At 61.0% G+C, this 20,037-nt stretch overlaps 3 protein-coding genes and 1 non-coding gene across 4 annotated transcripts in view; 3 read left to right on the top strand and 1 right to left on the bottom strand.

Annotated features, from left to right (window-relative positions):
- The window catches only part of LOC137221082 (uncharacterized), a 62,995-nt gene that overhangs the window by 33,951 nt on the left and 9,007 nt on the right, over nt 1-20,037 (bottom strand). The window contains 10 exon segments of the mRNA XM_067730275.1: nt 13,671-13,813; nt 14,321-14,404; nt 14,784-14,989; nt 15,067-15,197; nt 15,487-15,703; nt 16,202-16,394; nt 16,577-16,710; nt 17,127-17,337; nt 18,301-18,507; nt 19,245-19,456. Of these exon segments, the coding sequence (XP_067586376.1) occupies nt 13,671-13,813; nt 14,321-14,404; nt 14,784-14,989; nt 15,067-15,197; nt 15,487-15,703; nt 16,202-16,394; nt 16,577-16,710; nt 17,127-17,337; nt 18,301-18,507; nt 19,245-19,456 (1,738 nt within the window).
- LOC137222790 (neutrophil elastase-like) lies at nt 1,483-4,048 on the top strand. Its single transcript, XM_067734577.1, has 5 exons — nt 1,483-1,549; nt 1,889-2,045; nt 2,244-2,385; nt 3,394-3,624; nt 3,792-4,048. Exons 1-5 carry the CDS (start codon nt 1,483-1,485, stop codon nt 3,996-3,998), a joined length of 804 nt encoding a protein of 267 aa, XP_067590678.1. The 3' UTR covers nt 3,999-4,048.
- Nucleotides 6,181-8,825, top strand: CFD (complement factor D). The gene is made up of 5 exons (XM_067734569.1): nt 6,181-6,578; nt 7,238-7,394; nt 7,487-7,631; nt 7,728-7,985; nt 8,605-8,825. The coding sequence occupies exons 1-5, from the start codon at nt 6,521-6,523 to the stop codon at nt 8,764-8,766; spliced, it is 780 nt and encodes a 259-aa protein (XP_067590670.1). The 5' UTR covers nt 6,181-6,520; the 3' UTR covers nt 8,767-8,825.
- On the top strand, nt 17,693-17,766 carry TRNAE-CUC (transfer RNA glutamic acid (anticodon CUC)). The gene has a single exon. It is a non-coding gene; the product is annotated as a tRNA-Glu (tRNA).

Raw genomic sequence — 20,037 nt, 5'->3', positions numbered from 1 at the left:
GACAATCCTGTGAGATGGGAGCCTATAACTTCCATTTTACAGATGAGGAAACTGAGGCATGGAGGGGTTACATCCATAGCCTGAAGTCATAGTGGGCAAGTGGCCACTCCAGGATCTGAACCCAGAGTCCACAAGCTTAGCCACCATGACCTGTGAGGAAATAGCATACAGGTGGTGCTCCATATAGATGCAGCTTTTGTTTAAATCTGGTCTCCCTGCCTGAGTCACGGTCTCCTCCATTATTCCCACCCCCACTGGAAACAGGGTTATGTATACAGCAGGTGCTTACCAAGTGCTCTATGGTAACTTTAACTCAGCAGGGTGGGGACCCCACCGAGAGGGGAGAGATGGAGGTTTGCTTGCCTGTGGCCACACACCAAGGAGGAGCCCAGGGACAAACTGGACTCCAGCCCCAGCCCGCCTCTGGGTGTCCCTGAGGGCCCCCGCCCTCCTGTTCCTGCAGATGGATCCGTTGGTTCCCTCCCCCTGAACCCTGCTCCGAGCCAGGAGAACGTTGCTTCTTGCGACAGCCTTGGCTACAACAGTTGCAACTGGAGCAGCCTGGGACGGGGTGGGGGTGGGGGAGTTGAACTGGGGCCACGGGGCTGGGAACTGGCCCTGGTGGACCCCATCTCAATTGTTCGGCTTGAGTTCTTCCAAGGTCCAGGCTGAAGTTCAAACTTGGTTGGAGATCCATGATCCAGCCTCCAGGTCTGGGCAGGAATTTTTTCCTCTGCCTCAGGCTGGAAGGGGGTTCAGAGAAGCTCAGAGGGGTGCGGGTGGGGTGAGGGTGGGAGGGATTCCTTCCCAGAACCTCTGAGGGCCCCCAGAGACTGACCAGGTCCCAGGTGGGACTGAGTTCCCCGTTAGGAACAGCAACCAGTCCGGGCTCCAAGAGGGAGACCCAAGGCTGAGGAATAGGCAGCAAATCTCCCTCCAGCTGTGCACTGTGGGCACCTGGGTTCAAAGCCCAGTCCCCCCACCATTTCACTGGGTAGGCAGCTCCCAAATGTCAGGACAGGGCTGCGTGCACATGGTTGCCGTTGCCCTGGGTAAACTGAGGCACGTGGGCGTCCCAGCCAACTCCTCTGGGCCGGAGTGGTCAGATTTAGCAAAAATACAGTACTCCCAGCAAACTTTGAATGTCGGATAAACAAAGACTAACTTTGTACGTAAGTACATCCTGTGCTTATATTTGGGATATACTTATGCTAAAAAAAAAAAAGCTTATCTGACGTTCCAGTTTAATTGTGCATCCTGAGTTTGATCTGGGGACCCTCCTGGAGCCAGCCCCGCCCCTTGCACACATCCTCTCCTCCCTGTTCTCCCATCACCCCCTTGTCCCCCACGTCCCAGGATGGGCAGAGAGGAAGCGGGGGCACCAGGCCCCCCCACGGGCAACTGCAACGGCCTTGGGGCATGGGGGCTATAAGAGGGGCAGGTGGGCACAAAGGGCAGAGACGCCAGAGCTCCCGCCCAACCATGATCCAAAGCTGCAGACCCTCCAGCCCTGCCCTGGCCGCTGTCCTGTTGGCCGTGCTGCTGGGCGGTGAGCGGGGCCCTGGTCAGTCCCTGGGGTCCAGTCCTGCCTCTCCACCTGCTGGGGACCCTCTCGGCCCCCTCATCCTCATGGGGAGTGACAGCTGGGATAAGGAGAAGGCTGAGGTCCTGAGTGGTGAGGTCTGAACAGCGGGGTCTCTGGGGACTCCCAGCGGGTGAAGTCCAGATCTAGCTGCGCCCTGGCAGGGGGACCCTGCAGGCCCCCTCCCCTCTCTGGGCGACAAGCACGGCAAGAACCCGACCCGGTGGGGTCCTGGGGGGGGGGGGTTCCCGGGCGGGGGCGGGGCTCCTCCGCGCCGCTCACCGCCGCCACCGCCCTTGCCCCCAGGCCCCGCGCTGGCCTCGGAGATCGTGGGGGGCCGGCCGGCCAGTCCGCACGCGTGGCCCTTCATGGCGTCCCTGCAGAGGCGCGGACGCCACTTCTGCGGCGGCACCCTGATCGCGCGGAACTTCGTGCTGTCGGCCGCGCACTGTGTGAACGGCATGTGAGTGTCCCCGCGCGTCCCCATCTCGGGTTCCAGTGCGCCCGCCGCGCGAGGGTCGCGCGGGCCGTGCTGCGGGCCCGGGGTGGGGCCTTCCGGCGAAGGCGCGAGGGTTTGCAGGTCCTCCTACGCTCGGGCGGGGTCTCTCCGCCGCTCCCGACCCCGCGGGCGCCCCAATCACCTCCTGTCCCCCCGCCCCAGGAACCACTGGTCGGTGCGCGTGGTGCTGGGGGCACATAACCTGCGTCGGCAAGAGCGGACCCGGCAGACGTTCAGGGTCCAGCGGGTCTTTAAAAACGGCTTCAACCCCTTGCGCCTGCAGAATGACATCGCGGTTCTCCAGGTGCGTGGCCGGGGGCGGGGCAGGAAGATCAGGTGCAAAGGCCCGTGGGAGGCTTGGGGAGGGTGGGGGAGGGGCAGGAGCCTGGGGGACAAGGCTGGCGGGCGCAGACCCGGTGTCGCCCCCATCTCTGTGTGCCTCAGTCTCCCCCTCTGTAAAACAGAGAAATACTCTCCACCCCCACCCCACCCCCGCCGTGCAGGGCTGTCAGAGATTACATGAGATGACAGCGAGAAAGGTATTTTTGTGCCCGCTGGCAGAGGGAAGGGGCAGTCTCTCTCTTTGCCAAATGGGGCAAAATTCCCCACATTCGGGCCAGTGGGAGACCGGAGGGAGAAACCTGCCTTTCCCCTCTGCTTGCCCAGCTATGATTATTCTCAGGCAATGTTCTAGAACAAGGGTTTTATGGTCGTTGCTGTGGCCCATCGTTTGCTTTATTACCTTTTTTTTTTTTTTTTTTAGAGAAGATGTTGGGGGTAGGAGTTTATTAATTAATTTATTTTTGCTGTGTTGGGTCTTCGTTTCTGTGCGAGGGCTTTCTCTAGTTGTGGCAAGCGGGGGCCACTCGTCATCGCGGTGTGCGGGTCTCTCACTATCGCGGCCTCTCTTGTTGCGGAGCACAGGCTCCAGACGCGCAGGCTCAGTAGTTGTGGCTCACGGGCCTAGTTGCTCCACGGCACGTGCGATCCTCCCAGACCAGGGCTCGAACCTGTGTCCCCTGCATTAGCAGGCAGATTCTCAACCACTATGCCACCAGGGAAGCCCTATTACCTACTGTTTATTGCACTCAAGACAGATCCAGGGATGCCCTGAGCCACGGTGACTGCTCCCACTTTACGGACGGGGAAACTGAGGCTTGAAGTGGGAGGCAACCTGCAGGGTGGGTGTCCTGCTCTGAAACATTCCAGGACCATGGTGGAGCCTTGGTTGGGGAAACCAGGGCCCAGAGAGGTGAGGGTCGTCACTCCCCACCCTCTGTGACATGCCACTTCTCCATCCCACCTGCTGCAGCTCAGCAGGATGGCCACCATCAACACCAATGTGCAGGTGGCCCAGCTGCCCGCCCAGGACCAAGGCGTGGGAGAAGGGGTGCAGTGTGTGGCCATGGGCTGGGGCCAGCTGGACACGAACCGGCCACCGCCCCCAGTCCTGCAGCAGCTCAACGTGACCGTGGTGACAGCCCTCTGCCGCCCCTCCAACGTGTGCACCCTGGTGCCAGGCCGGCATGCCGGCATCTGCTTTGTACGTACCCCATGTCCCCCCGAGCCACCACCGCGCTCCCATCCAGGCTGCAGCAACTAGGACTACAGCCAGACCCGTGGAAGGAGTCCCCGACCCTGAAGGGGGTGGGTGGGGGTGTGAGGGTGGGGACTGGAAGCCCAGACTCCCGAACTTGTCTGGCTCCACAGGGGGACTCCGGCGGGCCCCTGGTCTGCAACAGGCTGGTCCATGGGATCGATTCCTTCATCCGAGGGGGCTGCGGCTCCGGGACCTTCCCAGACGCCTTTGCCTCCGTCGCCAAGTTTGCAGACTGGATCAACTCCATCATCCGCCGCTACGGTGACGATGACGGCCCCTCCCTCCACCCTAGGGACGCTGCGGGAAGGACCTGCTAGAAGGGGCTTCTCCTGTCACCCCACCTGACCCGCCCCTGGCTGGGCCCTTCCCATGCAGCGTCATGTAGCACCTAGCACAATAAAAACCTTCTGTTTTGTAGAATGTGTCTGGGGGTTTGCTGGTTGTGCCACCGAGTGTCGAAAGTCCTCAGGAGAATGTCTTGGGCATGTCACGAGTACGCTGCCACCAGGTGGTAGCTAATTCAGGGCATTGGGGTAAGAAGTCCCTTCCCCACCCTCTACAAAAGGATACTGATTGCCATTTCTGGTTTTTCCTCCTATCAAGCATAATGAAACTAATGTTGCAGGTGGCGATAATGAAAAGCACTGTAGCGAGTGTTCATGAGTGCTTACAAGGCATAGAAACCATTGTGAGTCTTTGCAAGTATTCACTCAACTGGTCCTCTCCGCCCTCGAGGCAGGTCCTATGAGTTGCCCCACTTTACAGATGAGGAAGTGGAGGTGCAGAGAGCTGTGAAGCCACGCTCAGGAGCCTGGGTTTGAGTCCCGGCTCTGTGACTTTGGGCAACTTGCTTGCTGTCTCTGAGCCTCAGTTTCCCTGTGGGGAAGAGTGAGGCACACTATCTGGGAAGGACCCAGCCAGGGGTTGGGGTCCCAGGCCAGCCTTGGCCTCACTGGGTGGGGAGACAATCCCTCCCCCACCTCCCCAGCCTTCTGCCTTGGCAGGGGTCGGGGGGCAAAGCCACGCAGATGTTTCACAAGGAAACACCCAGCCCCGAAGGAGTCACAGCCCTGGGGGAGACGGCCAGCCTGCACCCCTCTTCTGCCTCTGAGCCTGAGAAGGAACCTCCTGGGGCCACAGGTGGGGGCCGCGACACATGTGGCCTCTGCCATCACTCGGCTCACAGTCTGATGGCGTGGGAAACAATCACCCAAGCAAGTAAATGAGAGAAGTTAACATCAGGTGACACCCCTTCCCCCACCCCGGACCCCACACCAGGGGGCCAGGATAAATCTCTCCCTCTCTGTCCCCTCGTGCCAAATCCTCAAATACCCGACCCCTGCAGCACCCCCCCCGGGGGGGGGTCCCACCTCAAGGTCGTTAACGTCTGCTGCTCCCTCTGCCTGCCGGCTCTTCCCGCAGGTTGTCACCGGGGCACACCTCCCCCCAGGTGCCAGCGGCTCAGAAAGGTGACCCACTGCCCTGCAATCACTTTTTCCACTTAATAAATACTACACCCTGGCGGTCTTTCCATGTCAACAAAACATCCGGGGACGAGCAGGGTTATTTATTGAACCATCTTGTCTTGTTGGGTCATTTCCAAATTTTGTTGCAATTTCCAACACTCTGACTTACATAATCTGGACTCCACATGCGAATGGGCTTTCGTTTCAGAGTTTCTGATTTGAGTAAGAAAACACGTTGGGATCTAACAAGTCACATTTGCTATGTTGTTCTCTATTTTTCTTTTCACCACGAAAAGAAGGAGAGGGGAAAAGATTGTGCACTGTTCCCACTGGGAGCAGCCTGAGGTCCTCCCCACCCTTCTGGTCACACGCAGCATCTCCCACTAGTAGTAGGTTCATGAGATGTTGACCCGCCATCCCCAACTTATAGAGGGCCATGTGACCCAGGTTCTGCTCCTCAGAACCTGCCATCACCTGCCCGCAGTGACGGTGTAGGGGCATGCGATCCAAGCTCGGCCAGTCAGAGGCAGGCTTGAGATTCCGGCTACAGTGATGGGGAATTTACGGAGGGGCTGACTGAGCTCCTGGGCCGAGTCTGGGGTCACAACAGGGGAGCCTGGTGAGGAGAAAAGCCATCAAGGAGGAAAGGAGGAACCAAAGGCAGAAACCTGACCTTGTTCAAGTAACTGGATCAAGCTACACCTGAAGGTAGACCCATGAACTTTCCACGTAATTTCCTTGTAGAAGGCTCCACCCAGTTTGCCTCGGTTTTTCTGTCACTTGTATCCAATGGTCTTTCCAGCTGCCCCATACACACCACCTTTCCAATATTCTACTTGTTGGGGTATCAAGCTCCAGAGCCACAGCAACAGGGACAAGGGTGTTGGATGACCTCTCCCCCACCCCCACCCGACCTCCTCTCCAAGTTGCAGGAGGAAGAGAAAGAGAAAGAAGCAGAAAATGCGGAAGTGGGCTGTTTACAAACTGTGGTTCCCAGCTGCTGTTGTGAAACTTTGGGGCTGCAAAGGCACTCTGCAGAGACGGGGCTGTGAGGCTGGGTATAGGTCCATCCCTCTGCTCTGCCTGCCGCCCATCCTGAGGGGCTGCTCCCCACAGGAGCCCCTGTGCCTGGCCCAGCCCTGGGCCAGGCTCACAGAGGCGGGACGTATGCCCAGCAGCCTGTCTATACTCTTGGTACAAAGTCCATGGGAGACAACCACACCCCTGGGGAGGGTGGACAGATGGCTTCCCCATGCCAACTGGGCTGCTGCCCACCCGGCTGATAGGGCCTGTGCGAGAGCCCGCCCCCTTCCACCCTCATAAAAGCACCCCCAGGGCCTAGCCTGGGTCAGTGTCAAGGCCACTGCAGCATCATGGCGGACCGCTCCCTGCACCTGGCGGCTCTGATCCTCCTCGGGGCGGCCGTGTGTGGTGAGTGGACCTGGGCCTGCGGTGACCGCTGGGGGCCACCAGCCTGCAGGGCGGTCAGCCAGGGGGCCTGCTCCGTCAAACAGGACTGTCCTCCAGCCCCCCTAAGTGGGCAGGGAGGGGGCAGGTTTCACATGAACAGAAGCCTCTGAAAACCAAGGAATTCTCAAAATTTTGGTGGTTTATTTTTTTGGTGGGTAGGAGGCCGGGCTGTGCAGCTTGTGGGATCTTAGATCACCCACCAGGGATTGAACCCGTGCACTCGGCAGTGAAAGCAACGAGTCCTAACCACTGGACCACCGGGGGTAATTCTCAAAACTTTGAACCTAGCTTTCCACACACTGGAAAACCGGCAGCTCGAGGGGTAATGGCTGGCAGGGGTGTTGGGTTTGGACAGTCCGGCTTTCCTTATGTTTAAATTGCAGCCTCAGGCCCAATGTGTAGGTATGGCATTTGCCCCAGACTCGGTCACTCCCTATCATCTGTCTTCTCGGGCATTCCTCCCTGGGCCCCCCCGGAGTTTGCAACTCTGTCGGGGAGGATTGTAAGGATGGAATTCCAGGTCTGAGGGGTGCTGGAGCCGCCTCGGGGTAGAGAGAGAATCGTAGCGGGGGGGGCTGCAGTCGCCCCCTAAGTCCTCACGCTGACCTGCCTACCTCCAGCGGCTCAGCCCCGCGGCAGGATCCTGGGCGGCCGAGAGGCCATGTCCCACTCGCGGCCCTACATGGCATCCGTGCAAGTGAACGGCAAGCACGTGTGCGGAGGCTTCCTGGTGGCCGAGCAGTGGGTAATGAGCGCAGCGCACTGCCTGGAGGATGTGTGAGTGGCCTGGGGCAAAGAGCGGGACGGGGTGGGGTGGGGTGAGGTGGGGCGGGAACGTGACTCTGATGGTGGGTCCACCCCACTCCCAGGGCCGACGGGAAGGTGCAGGTGCTCCTGGGCGCGCACTCCCTGTCACAGCCGGAGCCCTCCAAGCGCCTGTACGACGTGCTACGCGCAGTGCCCCACCCAGACAGCCGGCCGGACACCATCGACCACGACCTCCTCCTGCTGCAGGTCTGCTGAGTCTAGCCCCAGTCCCCCCTGCTGCCCCGGGGCCCTCGCCCTCGCGCCCGCCCCGACCCTAACATCCCCTTCCGCCCCAACCCCCAGCTCTCTGAGAAGGCTGTGCTGGGCCCCTACGTGCAGCCCCTGCCCTGGCAGCGCAAGGACCGCGACGTGGCGGCCGGCACGCTCTGCGACGTGGCCGGCTGGGGCGTGGTTAACCACGCTGGCCGGCGGCCAGACCGCCTGCAGCACGTACTCCTGCCGGTGCTCGACCGCGCCACCTGCAACCTGCGCAAGTACCATGACGGCACCATCACCAACAGCATGATGTGCGCGGAGAGCAGACACCGGGACAGCTGCAAGGTGCAAGGGCGGGGCTGGTCCAGTAGAGGGGTGGGGGCCAAGGCCTCGGGAGGGCGAGGCGGGGGGGGGGGGGGGGGTGCGGCCTGCTGGGGGCGGAGCCAACAGAAGGGGCGGGGCGCGCGGGAATACGGGAGGCGAGGCTGATGGAAAGGGCGGGTCGCGCGCGGGGGAGCTCGCAAAGTGCCCCCCCCAGGAGAGTGGGCGTGGCCTGAGGCAGGTGTGGGGGCTGAGATGGGAGGGTCAATGACTCAGACTGGGTGGGCGTGGCTGGCCAGAGGTCTAGGCAGGGTTGGGAGGAGAGGTGGGATCTGGAAAAGGGTGCGGACGAGTTGGGGCCCGAGCTTGGAGAGGGCCAGGAGTGGGGCAGGGTCGGAGGAGGGGGCTGTTCCACTTCCGTGGGACGGAGTGCGGAGTGGAGCCTGGAGAGGGGCGGAGCCGAAAGCCGGCGGAGGTGGGGCCTTGGTGGGCGGGGCCTGAGATTGACGAGCGAGGGAACTGTTGGGACCGGCGGGCTGAGGGGAATTGCAGCAGGCGCCGGTGGAGCCGGACCGGACGCCGAAGGGCGGGCCGGACGCCTGCGGCGGCCCTGCACCGGACCTCATGACATCGCTCCCTGCAGGGTGACTCTGGAGGCCCGCTGGTGTGCGGCGGCGTGGCCGAGGGCGTGGTCACCTCGGGCTCACGTGTTTGTGGCAACCACAAGAAGCCCGGCATCTACACACGCGTGGCGAGCTACGTGGCCTGGATCGACGGAGTGATGGCTGAGGGCTCAGCTGCCTGAGGAGGACCTGAGGGGCGGCGGTCACGGGGGCCCGAGCAATAAAGTCATCCACTCCTGCACCCGGTCCGCCTTTACAGATTGCACGCTGCGTGAGGGAGCGGATGGAGGCGAGCCAAACTGAGGGGGGCGGCAGCGTCCCGGTAATGCGGTGCCAGGAGGTGACCCAAAGGCTGAGAGACGGCGTGCCTGGCGTAGGGATCTTCGGGGACAAAAGTCCGGAGACCCCACGCCCTGCAAGCCGGGCTGGAGCTGCCAGGAGTCGCTTCACGTCTTGGCCACGCGGTGGCGCCCTTACTCTCCCCTGGAAATTGGAGAGACGCCCGGAGACCCAGGGAGGGACACGAATGGGGGTGGGTGTCCCCTTGGTCCTTGCTTCCCGAGCAGAAAGTGAGGCCCTGCTATGTGCAAGACCCTGCTCTGGGCTGAGATCTAGGTACACAGAGAGGTTGTGTTCTTAGGGCCCGTGTCCCAAATGGGAAAACAGGCTGAGAGGCCGTGCGATTCTCCTGACGTCACACAGAAGGTCCTCAGCAAAGCCTGGAAATGAGCGCAGAGCCACAGGGCCTGCGTTCACAGGCCAGCCCCAGGTGCTGCGCGGTTCACTGAGCAAAGCTGACTGGTGTCCCAGAGCAGCTCCACTGATTGGAGGCCCAGGGGACTCACTGTCCTCCTGGCTCTGTTTACCCCTTTGGGAGGTGACAGGGCAGAACCCAGGTCCTGAGGCCCTGTGCCCTCTCTCCCACTTGGACGAGGGGCCACTGAAGCCCAGCACCTACTAGGCCCCAGGTGTTAAGCCTGGTCCACAAAGGGGGTCTCTGACCTCTCTTTGGTCGAGGAGACTGAGGGTCTGAGAGGTGGTCGTGTGCCCCACCAGGCATTGGAATTGGAACCTATGGCCAGTTTTTGTTTTTCCGCTATGGAGCGTTCATTCATATGGAAGCACTTGTTGAGTGTTTACTGTGTAGACACAGCTGAGACCCAGCCCTGCTCCTAGGAACCGGGTCAAACATTCCATTGCACAGGATGGAACTCCTGAGTCATCCTGAAGACGGGCCTGGGGCTCTCAGCGCACTCACTGTTCATCTGAAATTCAGATTTAACTGTCGTCCTGCATTTTACCTGGCGCCACTAGCGGGGGCTACAGACCAGACTAGGCTGTCCGTGTTGGTGAGCCGCGGGCCCTGAGGTCAGAGCAGGACCAGATGCAGTGGGTGGGGCAGGCAGAGGGGGAGGGATCTGGGGGTCTCCAGGCAGGAGACATAGGCTCCATGCTTTCTACCCCATGGGGGGTGGTTTCTGCAGTCACATGAAAACTCAGAAGTCCCTGTGACACAGCCGTCTGAGAGCCTGTGACCCTGCAGGGCCTCTTCTAGCAATTTCCCCACAGATGCTGGTGGGAGGGGGAGGGGGAGCGTGCAGGGAGGGTGGCCCACGTGGCCGTGCCCCCCCCCACTGCAGACGGGAGCCCACTTGCCGTGGGGAGTCAAGAGCAGCTTCTCGCTTCTATTTCCGGAGGATGGTGGCCTCGGCCTCCTCACCTGCAGCTGGGACCCGTGGGCCTGGCTCTGAGGAGGCTGAGGCACAGCGAACACGCAGCCCGACGGACTGACTTGCCTCTCCCTGTCACAGTAACACCTGCCCTTGTTGACCCCAGAGGGGGGGACCCATGTGGACACATGGTGGGGGCAGGACGGGGGGCAAGGGCACATCCCCACCCACAAATCCCCTCTCAACCTAGAGGAACGTTCCAGCAGGGCTCTCAGCAGGGGCCCCCCCCATGGCCCCCAGGTGAGCCCGACGCTTCTGGACAGCCGGGCCCGCTTATGCCTACTGGGCTTGTCACGGCAGTTCACGGAGCGTTCCGCTTATCCACTGCTGCGTAACAAACTGCCCCAAACTCGGCGACGCTGAGCCATCCCCGTTCGCCATTCACTGCACTCAGCTTGTGTGGGTCGGGGTCACAAGGATGTGGGGGGGAGGGGTGCGTGTCCCTGTCCCACCACCTAGATGACCAGAGGCCTGGAGGCTCCAGGATGATGGCCCAGGAGCCAGGCCGGTTCCCACCAGCCTCAGGGTCACCCGGGGGTCACTTCCCCTGCACAGGACAGGTGGGAACAGGTGCGAGCCCCAGATCCAAGGGGAGGAGATGTGGACCCGCCCTCCAGGGAGCGTCCAAAGATGGTGGCCGGGGTGTAAGTACCCGCAACTTAACCTTAACCAATGAAACGTGAGTGCAAGAAACAGGTTCATTTTTCTAAGACAAATAACTGGTTTAAAGACTTCAAATGACTTGAGAAACACAAGTTGCTTTAAAAAAACATGGTCAAATGGGGTAAAAAGGCTGAGAAAAAATATGTAGGACTGTGGACCACATGCCCCCCGACCAGGGAGGCCGCCCTGGGTCCCCTTTCCCCAAGGGGACAGAAGGCGGTGGCAGCAGCACGGGAGGTGAGTCCGAGGCAGGGTGTCTCCACCCCTCCCGGCATGGCCAGCAGCTCCGGGTCCCCACAAGTCCCCGCAGAAGCACCTCTCGGACGGCAGGACCTAGACGCCAAGTGCTGCTGCCGCAGGTGGGCGGGCCAGCAGGGAAGCGGCCCCTGGCCCAGGTAATGGGGCCCCTGGAGCGCTGCCGGCCCCAGAAAGCCCAACAGACACCGCTGCCGCGTGTCGACCTCTGCGGGGCGCCTGGCCGGCCCGCCCTCCCTTGCTCCTCCAGAGGAAAACAAGAAGCAATCAATCACCACTTAACAGGCAGGCACCGTGCACGGGGCCGCAGGGAGCCAGGTATAATGGGTGGAAGCAGCTGCTGGCGAAGCAGGACCCCTGGGGGCTGCGGCGCTCTCAGGAAACCCGGGGGGAGGGGAGGGATGCAGAGGGAAAGCAGAGACAGAGACACTCATGTGCGCAGGAACCCAAGCGGCGGGGAGCAGCCCCCACCCACGTCCAGCCCACCGCTACCTCCCCCCACCCCGCGCAGGGACCCCTGTGCCTGGCAGACACTAGGTGCTCAATAAATGCTGACAGAGCAGGAGAGCAGTGCACACGGGCGGAACCACATGCCTGTGGAGGGGGAGGGAGGCTCCGGGGGCGAGGGGGCTGCCGGGTGGCACCCAGGACACCGACAAGACACCGGCCACCCAGTGGGGACGTTTACTGGGCCTGCCCAGGTCAGAGACGGTGGTTGCGAGGCCTCAGCAGTGACAGGTACAGGTGAGGAACCCGAAGCAGACACCCGGACTGGTGTCACTGACAGTGGCCACTGGACACCCGGCAGGTTCGTGTGGGATGTTCTGAAGGACAGAGGCCTGAGCTGTCCTGGACCCTCTGAGCTGGGACCTGGGAAATCCAGGGCGGTCACTGAGCTCTGGGGTCCCAGGGGTCGGGACACAGCCGTGGCTCTACCCGGGCCAGTGAGATCCTCAGGGCAGGGCCAGGTCTCAGTCACCACCTGTTATGGTGGCCATGCGGCCAGGCCCTCCACCCGGATCCGCCAGTAGGCTCCGAGGAAGAAAGAGCAGGGCCCGCTGGGCCGAGGGTGCCAACTTGAGGCTTCAGGCCATGTCCTCACCTGCCCTGCCGGTTACAGAGGTGCTGGCGCAGCTGATAAGGGCCGAAAAGCATAGTTCAAGGGTGGCATTGTCTCACGCACCCAGTGAAGGTCTGGAGTGCGTGGCTGCTCTGTGACCAGCAAGGGGACAGCGTGCCTTTCCTTTCAACCCATTGGGAATCCACTGACATTCTGCACAGCAAAGGAAACCACAAACAAAACGAAAACAACCTACGGAATAGGAGAAAATATTTGCAAACGATGCGACCAACAAGGGCTTAATTTCCAAAATACACAGCTCATACAACTCAGTATTAAAAAACCAAACAACCCAATCAAAGAAATGGGCAGAAGATCTAAATAGACATTTTTCCAGAGAAGACATACACATGGCCAACAGGCACATGAAAAGATGCACGACATCGCTAATCATTAGAGAAGAGCAAATCAAAACTACAACAAGGTATCACCTCACACCAGTCAGAATGGCCATCATTTAAAAGTCTACAAATGACAAATGCTGGAGAAGGTGTGGAGAAAAGGGAACCCTCCTACACTGTTGGTGGGAATGTAAGTTGGTGCAGCCACTGTGGAGAACAGTGTGGAGGTTCCTTAAAAAACTAAAAGCAGAACTACCATATGATCCATTCCTGGGCAAATGTCCAGACAAAACTATAATTCAAAAAGACACATGCACCCCAATGTTCACAGCAGCACTATTCACAATAACCAAGACATGGAAACAATCTAAGTGTCCATCGACAGATGAATGGATAAAGAAAATATGGTATATGTATATATATATATATATATATATACACACACACACACACATACACACAACAGAATATTACTCAGCCATAAAAAGAATGAAATAGTGACATTTGCAGCAACATAGATGGATCCAGAGATTATCATACTAAGTGAAGTCAAAGACAAATATCATACAATATCATTTACATGTGAAATGTAAAATATGGCACAAATGAACTTATTTACAAAACAGAAACAGACTCAGACACAGAACACAAACTCATGGGTACCAAAGGAGAGAGGGATATATTAGGAGTGTGGGATTAGAAGATACACATATAAAATAAATGACAAGGTTCTATGGTATAGCACAAAGAACTATATTCAATATCCTGTCATAAACCATAATGGAAAAGAATAGGAAAAAGAACGTGTGTGTATACATATATGTATATATATCAATTTATATACTGTGTTATATACCAGAAACTAACAACCTTGTAAATCAACTACAATGAAATTTTTAGAAAAATTATCCAACTAATAATTAAAGACCGTATTCACCAGACAAGAAAAAAAAAGAAAAGAAAAAGAATCCACTTACGGGGGCCTGGGCGCAGTCAGGGGTAGCTGAGGGGCATCCGCCACCAGAGCCCCCCACACAGGCAGTTCTTGATCCAGCGCTGCTCCCACTGTTTGACGGCCGTGGTCTTGTTGGGTGACTTGAGCATGGTGACACAGCCGCACCTGCGGGTGGAGTCAGGAGGGTGGGGCGCTAGGCAAGGTTGGGTGGTGGCCACAGGGCCTTTGCACATGCTGTTCCACGCCAGGAATGCTGTTCCCTGCAGCCCCCACTCCCCCCACACTGATCTAATTCCTCCACATCCTTCCGTCCCAGTTCAGATATCACCCCCTCACCTCCCTCAGTGGACAGAGGAGGGGTTGTGGGTCCAAGTCCTGGCTCAGCCCGTCCCTAGTGGTGTGACCTGGGGTTGTCTGGCAGCACTCGGGGCCACGTTTGCAAAGCGCAGCACTGCTGCAGTCACTCCTTCATGTCTGCACTTGTCAGGTCACTGGGGAGCCCGTCAAGGGCAGGCTCGGGTCAGCCGCTCACCGCTGGGCCACCCCGGCCCTTTAAGAAGACCGCGGGGGCACCCGCTCAGCAGCCCCACAAGGGAGGCACTCCGGGACCCCCATTCCCAGGTGGGAAACCACCGGTGGCAGAGCGGGCCCGGCGTCTGCTGCAGCGCTCACCTGGTGCAGGCCTTGCAGGCCTCCGTGGGGTAGGCGCCCAGGTGCAGCCTCCGCAGGTGGTCCATCTTGGGCTGGCCCGGCGCCCTGACAGAGAGAGGCATGGAAGGGGCTAGGGGGTGTACACGCATGCGCACGCACGCGCACGCATACGCCAACACAGGTCCATCTCCTAAAGGCAAAGCGTGCGTGACGCACACTCGCCGGGGAACAGGGAGAGTCTGCAAGCGGGGCTTCTATACGCCCTCCGCCCACAGACCACTAGCCCGGGGGTCGGGGTGGCGGCCCAGAACCGCCACGACGTCTGAGAGCCTGGCGCCCAGAGCCCCTCAGAGAGGACCTGGGGCTGGGGTGGGTCGGCCTGTTACGCTCGTATCACACGTTTGAAAACTCCTGAGAGTGTGAAACCCCTTGTGCGACCAGCCACCTCTCCTTGTAAAGTTTTTTCTGAAACCCAAGCACAAACCACAGCATGTGATTCATCAGGCTGTTCCTCCCACAGCGAGACGTGCAAGAAAACACAGAAGGTGTTGAGGGCAGGTCCAGAGCGCTTCCCGGGAAGGCGGGGACGCGAACCTCCACTTGGGGATTCATCGCTCGAGCACCATTTCAGGCAGGCGGCCCGTGGGGTGCTGGGTTTGGGTCCTGGCCAGCTGCCTCCTGACTGCATCTCTGAGGTTCAGTTTCCTCGTCTGTTAAATGGGGACAAACCCCCACCCCAAGGCACTGCCGGGCAGTCGTGAGCTCACTCAGCAGGGGTGGGCCGTCCAGACCCCACACATTCCAAAGAATGGCTCCTGAAGTCACCTCTAAGCCCTGGGAGGTCTGCCTGAGAGGGTTCTGATTCCCTGGGGCCTTGGGCCCCACCAGGCAGTCCAGGCTGCAGTGCGATTTACCGTGGGGGACTGGGGCGTCAGCTTGAACTCTGAACCAAGGTCAGTCACGTGGGGCCCTCCAGGCAGGCGGTGACAGACCAGAGAGAGGATGATGTCACCCAGACAAGCGAGGGCACAGATCAGCACAGGCCGAGGCGACTGGATGGAGGGAAGTGACCAGGAGGGGAGAGAGGGTGGAGGTGGGGGAGTCTCTGGAGCAGCGCTAAGGTCAGGCTGGAAGGAAGCAGCGGGCACGGCACGTGCAAAGGCCCCAAGGCAGAGATGGGCACGCACCTGATGAGGCCGTCCAGCTGCAAGCTGGTGGCACTGCCGGGCAGAGCGGGAGGCTTGCCGAAGTGCAGACGCAGGGGCTGCTTGGGCTGCAGGCGGCTGACGAGGCCATCGCTGACGGGCAGCCAGTCCAGGCTGGGGATGAGAAGCTGGCTGGGCAGCAGGCAGCACTCGTCAACGAGCGCCTCATCCGGCTCGCTCGTGGGGCCCTCATCGCGGCCTGCGGGGAGGGGACCACGGGGATATCTTGCTCAGCAGCCTTGCCCGGAGGACTGCCCACCCAGGAGGCATCATGGCCTCCTCAGAGCTCACAGAGCACCAGGCGCAGGCCCCAGCCCTGCCCCGACTTCCTGAGTGGCCCTGGGAAGCTCCTTCCCCTTCTCGGGCCTCAGTCCTCTCCTCTGTAAAATGGGGACCCACTTATTCATTTAAAAAATATGCAGCGAACACTGGGTGTCCTTCCTGGCATCACGGATGTGACAACGATAGAGCCTGGCCACAGAAACACACGACCTGGTGACACAAGACAAACAGGTGCCTGAGAGTGGCTGATGTTTAATGAGCACACACCGTGCCTGGACCTGTGTTGGGTGCCGGGGGAACAGTGGGGGCCACGGCAGAGCCAGTTTGACCTGCGGGAGCTTATATTCTGGTGGGGGGACTCAGCCAGGGCTTGTATCTTGGTGGCGGAACGAGAGTAGAGAGCTGGGCGCCTTACAGCAGATCCAGAGCTTGGTGAGCAGGCGGAAGAGCAGGGACATGCTGTCCTGGGTGTCAGAGGTGGCCGTGTACACAGGCAGGCAGCTGGGCTTCAGCAGGCCCCAGATGCGGATGACGACCATCAGCTCCCGCAGCACGCCCAGTGACGCGCCGTCCCGCAGGAAGCTGTGGCCGGGCCGCAGCGGGGAGCCCTACGGGCAGAAGGGCCCAGGTTGCTTACTTCAGCGTGCGCCGCACCCTAGGACCTCAGCAGGCCCCCCGGGGGGGGGGGGTCTTCTGGGAGGGGCGGGGTCAGGGAGGTGGGGCTTCAGAGGACAAGGCCAGGGGCGGGGCTCCTGGGGGGTGGGGCTCCCAAGTAGGAGTGCAGGCACACCTGGTTGGGCAGACTAGCCAGCAGGTAGAGCACGAAGTCGCCCACCCACTGCAGGAGCTGCTGCAGCGCCTGAAGCGTGTTCATGTCCAGGACGAACTCCTCCGTCTTGAGGTTGATCATGACCTTGTCAATGTCTGGGAGGGGACAGGCAGTCAGGGGCGGCCAGAACCTCACATGTGCGCCCATTAGCACGCACGGTGAGCTGGGCCCGCCCCCACAGGCCGACACCAACGTCGTGAACAAGCAAATGAGGGACGGGCCTGCCTGAGCCTGGGAACCTGGAGGGCAGGGTTGGAGGGAGGGGCTCTGGGTGTCCACCGCTGGCCTTCAGATCGCTCTGCCCGCCCCTCGGACCCCCTGTGCCGGGCACCCTGCAGCTCCCGCCGGCCTCCAGGCCTCCACACAGGCAGTGCCCCTGGGGACGCCATCCCCAGGCTGGGTCATCTTTGTTCCCATTAACGCCCACCGCGTGTCCCCGACACCCCAAACGTGCACGACGGCCAAGGGGTCCTCACAGCCAGGGCGGCCCGCAGGACGGGGCAGGACCCACCGACATCCGTGATCTTGGCGCAGACCTCCGTCAGCCGGTCGCCGGGACTCTTGTCGGGCGTGTTGAGCACGTGCGGGCGCAGCAGCGACTTGAGCGTGGAGCTGGCGGCGATGAGGAAGAGCTTGGCGTGGTACTCGCACACGCGGGTCACTGCGCAGGGCGACAGCTTGCAGAGCGAGGCCTTCATGGCCAGGATCCGGGTAGAGAGGACCTGGGGGGCGGAGGATGTGAGTGGGCGGGGCACGCGCCTGAGGAGCCGGGGAGAGCGAGGCGCTGGGGCAGCCGGGCGGCAGCCGGGCAAGCCGCTAACCCTCTCTGGGCCTTGCCCTCCTCATGGCGGAACCAGGTAGGAGGACCTTCCTCACAGGATGGCAGGGTCTCAACCTGCGGGCACGTGTGCCCCAGGGGCCCAAGGGACACACCTGGGACACCTCACGACTGGGGGCACTCCTGGCATGAAGTGGGCGGGGCCACAGATTCCGCTCTACCCCCCACAGCTCCTGAAACCTCTTGTCTCCCAGGATGAGTGGAGGACTTAAAACAGAAAGACGCTTGCCTACAGGGAATCCCCTGGTGGTCCGGTGGTTAGGACTCTGCGCTCTCACCGCAGAGGACCCAGGTTCAATCCCTGGCGGGGGAACTAAGATCTCCCAAGGCATGAAGGGTGCAGCCAAAAAAAAAAAAAAAATGCTTGCACACAGCTCTGCCCGATGACAAGAGATCTGATCACTACTGGCGTCCCTGGCTCTGAACCCAGCTCCGTCCTGCGCTATTCCCCGGGTCGGGCCCAGCACTCGCACATCTCAGCAGGCTGCTAATGGGAATGGGATCTCTCCTTCCTGTTTTCTCCTCGACGGCTGGCACAGAGGGCAACTTCAGATGCTTAGCAGCGCTGACCTCTACATGCCCCACTGAACTCGGGGGGGGGGGGTCTGGGTTTTACAGGCGTGCCACCATGGCGTCTGAACGATCACTTCTCTCTGGCTCACCCGTCTGTAAAACCCCCATTTAGAGCTCTTATCGCAGAAGCAAAGGCCTCCAAAGCCACCCAGAGGCAGGTGGCGTCAGGCCCACAGCCACGCACTGCTGGGCTGAGGTGGCAGCGAGAGGTGGGCCGTCCGGCCTGCGGGTCACCCTGACGGAGGGACGGGGCAGCAGCCAAGGGGGGCGGCACCTGCTGCAGCTCGGCCTTCTGGCGCGTGTACTCCTCATGCAGCTTCTCCACCAGGCTCTGCACCATGCTGGGCTGCACGTGCAGCAGGATGTCCCACCAGTCGTAGCCAGTCACCATGCAGTACTCCAGCAGGAAGAGCAGGTGCCGCAGGGCCAGCCCCGCGTCCAGCGAGTGGCCCATGGAGGGCGAGATGCGCAACATGCTCAGCTGTGGAGGAGGGCGGGGCGTGAGGGGGCGGGGCCCGAGGGGCAGTTGGGGGCAGGGAGGGCACGGCCAGCGCGGGGCCCAGGCCTGCCCGCTGTCCTGTCACACGGGAGGGCTGCAGAGCCACAGCCCAGCCACATGGAGTGAACGGGGGCCACAAGCCCCAGGTTTCCATAGCTGTGGCGATTCCCACATAGGGCCTGAAGGGCCTCCTAGCCAGCAGGGCGCCTGTCGGGTGACGGGGCCTGCAGGTCCACCTGGGGGCCGTGTAGTCCCTGGGAACACAGACCTCGTGCTCCCGAGAAGCCCAACCCACCACCCGGAAACACCGAGGATAGGGCTGGAACAGAAGTTACAGGGTGCCCGACAGCAACTCGCAGGAGCCCACTGTGGGGGGCTGGGGGCACGCGCACGTGGGTGTGAGTGTGCAAACGTGTGCACGTGTGTGAACGTGCCAGTAGGACAAATGTGAGGTGTGAGCGTGCAAGGGTGTGAATGAGCGTGCAAACACAGAGGCGGCTGTAAGCGAAAGCGTGAGTGTGTGAGAGTGGCTGTGAGGCTGCCCGCCCTCCTGCCAGGCCATGGACAGGTTCCCCTGGGAACCAGGAGGCCAACTTGCAGAGCACCTGCTGCGCACTGGGGGCCTAGGACTCCTTGACGTCAGGAGCAGCACCCTAAGGGCCCCCACTTCCTAAGTGCAACCCCCGCCACAGACAGCCGTCCCCCGGGGCAGCACTGACCCTGCCGTGGTTGTCGATGCCCACGAGGGCAAGGGAAGTCCAGGAGAGCTGCATGGCCTTGAAGTGGACGGCGGGGCCCGCGGTCCGAGGGCGCTTGATAGCCGGCTCGTCCACGGAGCGGGGCGCTGCGGAGCTATAGAAGATGGCCATGGTCTGCAGCGAGAGCCGGTGCACGATGTGGACGCTGCCGTCATGGAAGGCCAGGGCCAGCCCTGGGGGCACATGCAGGGTCAGGCGGCCGAACCCAGCTCTGGACAATGGGAAGGGGCAGCCACCACGCCCAGCAGAGGCTGTGCTAAGGAGCGGCGTGAGCCCTGAGCCACTGGGGTGCACCCCCCCAGTGGGGTCCAGTCCTGGCTAACCGGCCCCCGAATCGGTGGAGCAGACTGCACCCTGTCTGGGCACCTCTGACCCGCTCCCCTGCGGCCGGCACTAAGTTTGGCCGACGTGAGGCAACAGGTGACTTCCAGGGGGACAAGTGGGAGGGGCAGGCGGAGAGGACAGCAGATGGTAAGGGCCTGGGCCTGATGTACACAAAGGGCCTCGGGGCGGAACGGAGGCCAGTAAGCTCAGGGGCTTGTAGAACCCAAAGCCCGTAATCTACAGCAGGGGGCTGGGGGGCTGCCCTGGGCCGGCACCAACATGGCCAGCCTGATTCACCCAGGGTCACAGACGCCAGGGCCCAAACCCAGAATCGCCACGGGAGCTACTACAACGGGGGTGGGGGTGGGCATGGGAAGGAAGCTTATCTGGAAATTTTCCCCAAGTTCCCAGCCTCTCCCTTGTGGACTGC

The sequence above is a fragment of the Pseudorca crassidens genome, chromosome 3 (genome assembly GCF_039906515.1).
Source record: "Pseudorca crassidens isolate mPseCra1 chromosome 3, mPseCra1.hap1, whole genome shotgun sequence".
Lineage (NCBI taxonomy): Eukaryota > Metazoa > Chordata > Mammalia > Artiodactyla > Delphinidae > Pseudorca > Pseudorca crassidens.
The sequence above is the reverse complement of the archived record's forward strand: the minus strand, read 5'-3'. Positions and strand labels throughout refer to the sequence as shown.

Excerpts from the sequence above, each read along its gene's own strand:
- LOC137222790 (XM_067734577.1), top strand. The coding sequence starts at position 1,483 with ATGATCCAAAGCTGCAGACCCTCCAGCCCTGCCCTGGCCGCTGTCCTG. Across the intron at positions 2,046-2,243 it reads GCGCACTGTGTGAACGGCAT|GAACCACTGGTCGGTGCGCG; the intron begins GTGAGTGTCCCC and ends CCCCCGCCCCAG. Across the intron at positions 2,386-3,393 it reads ATGACATCGCGGTTCTCCAG|CTCAGCAGGATGGCCACCAT; the intron begins GTGCGTGGCCGG and ends CACCTGCTGCAG.
- CFD (XM_067734569.1), top strand. The coding sequence starts at position 6,521 with ATGGCGGACCGCTCCCTGCACCTGGCGGCTCTGATCCTCCTCGGGGCG. Across the intron at positions 6,579-7,237 it reads CCTCGGGGCGGCCGTGTGTG|CGGCTCAGCCCCGCGGCAGG; the intron begins GTGAGTGGACCT and ends GCCTACCTCCAG. Across the intron at positions 7,986-8,604 it reads GACACCGGGACAGCTGCAAG|GGTGACTCTGGAGGCCCGCT; the intron begins GTGCAAGGGCGG and ends CGCTCCCTGCAG.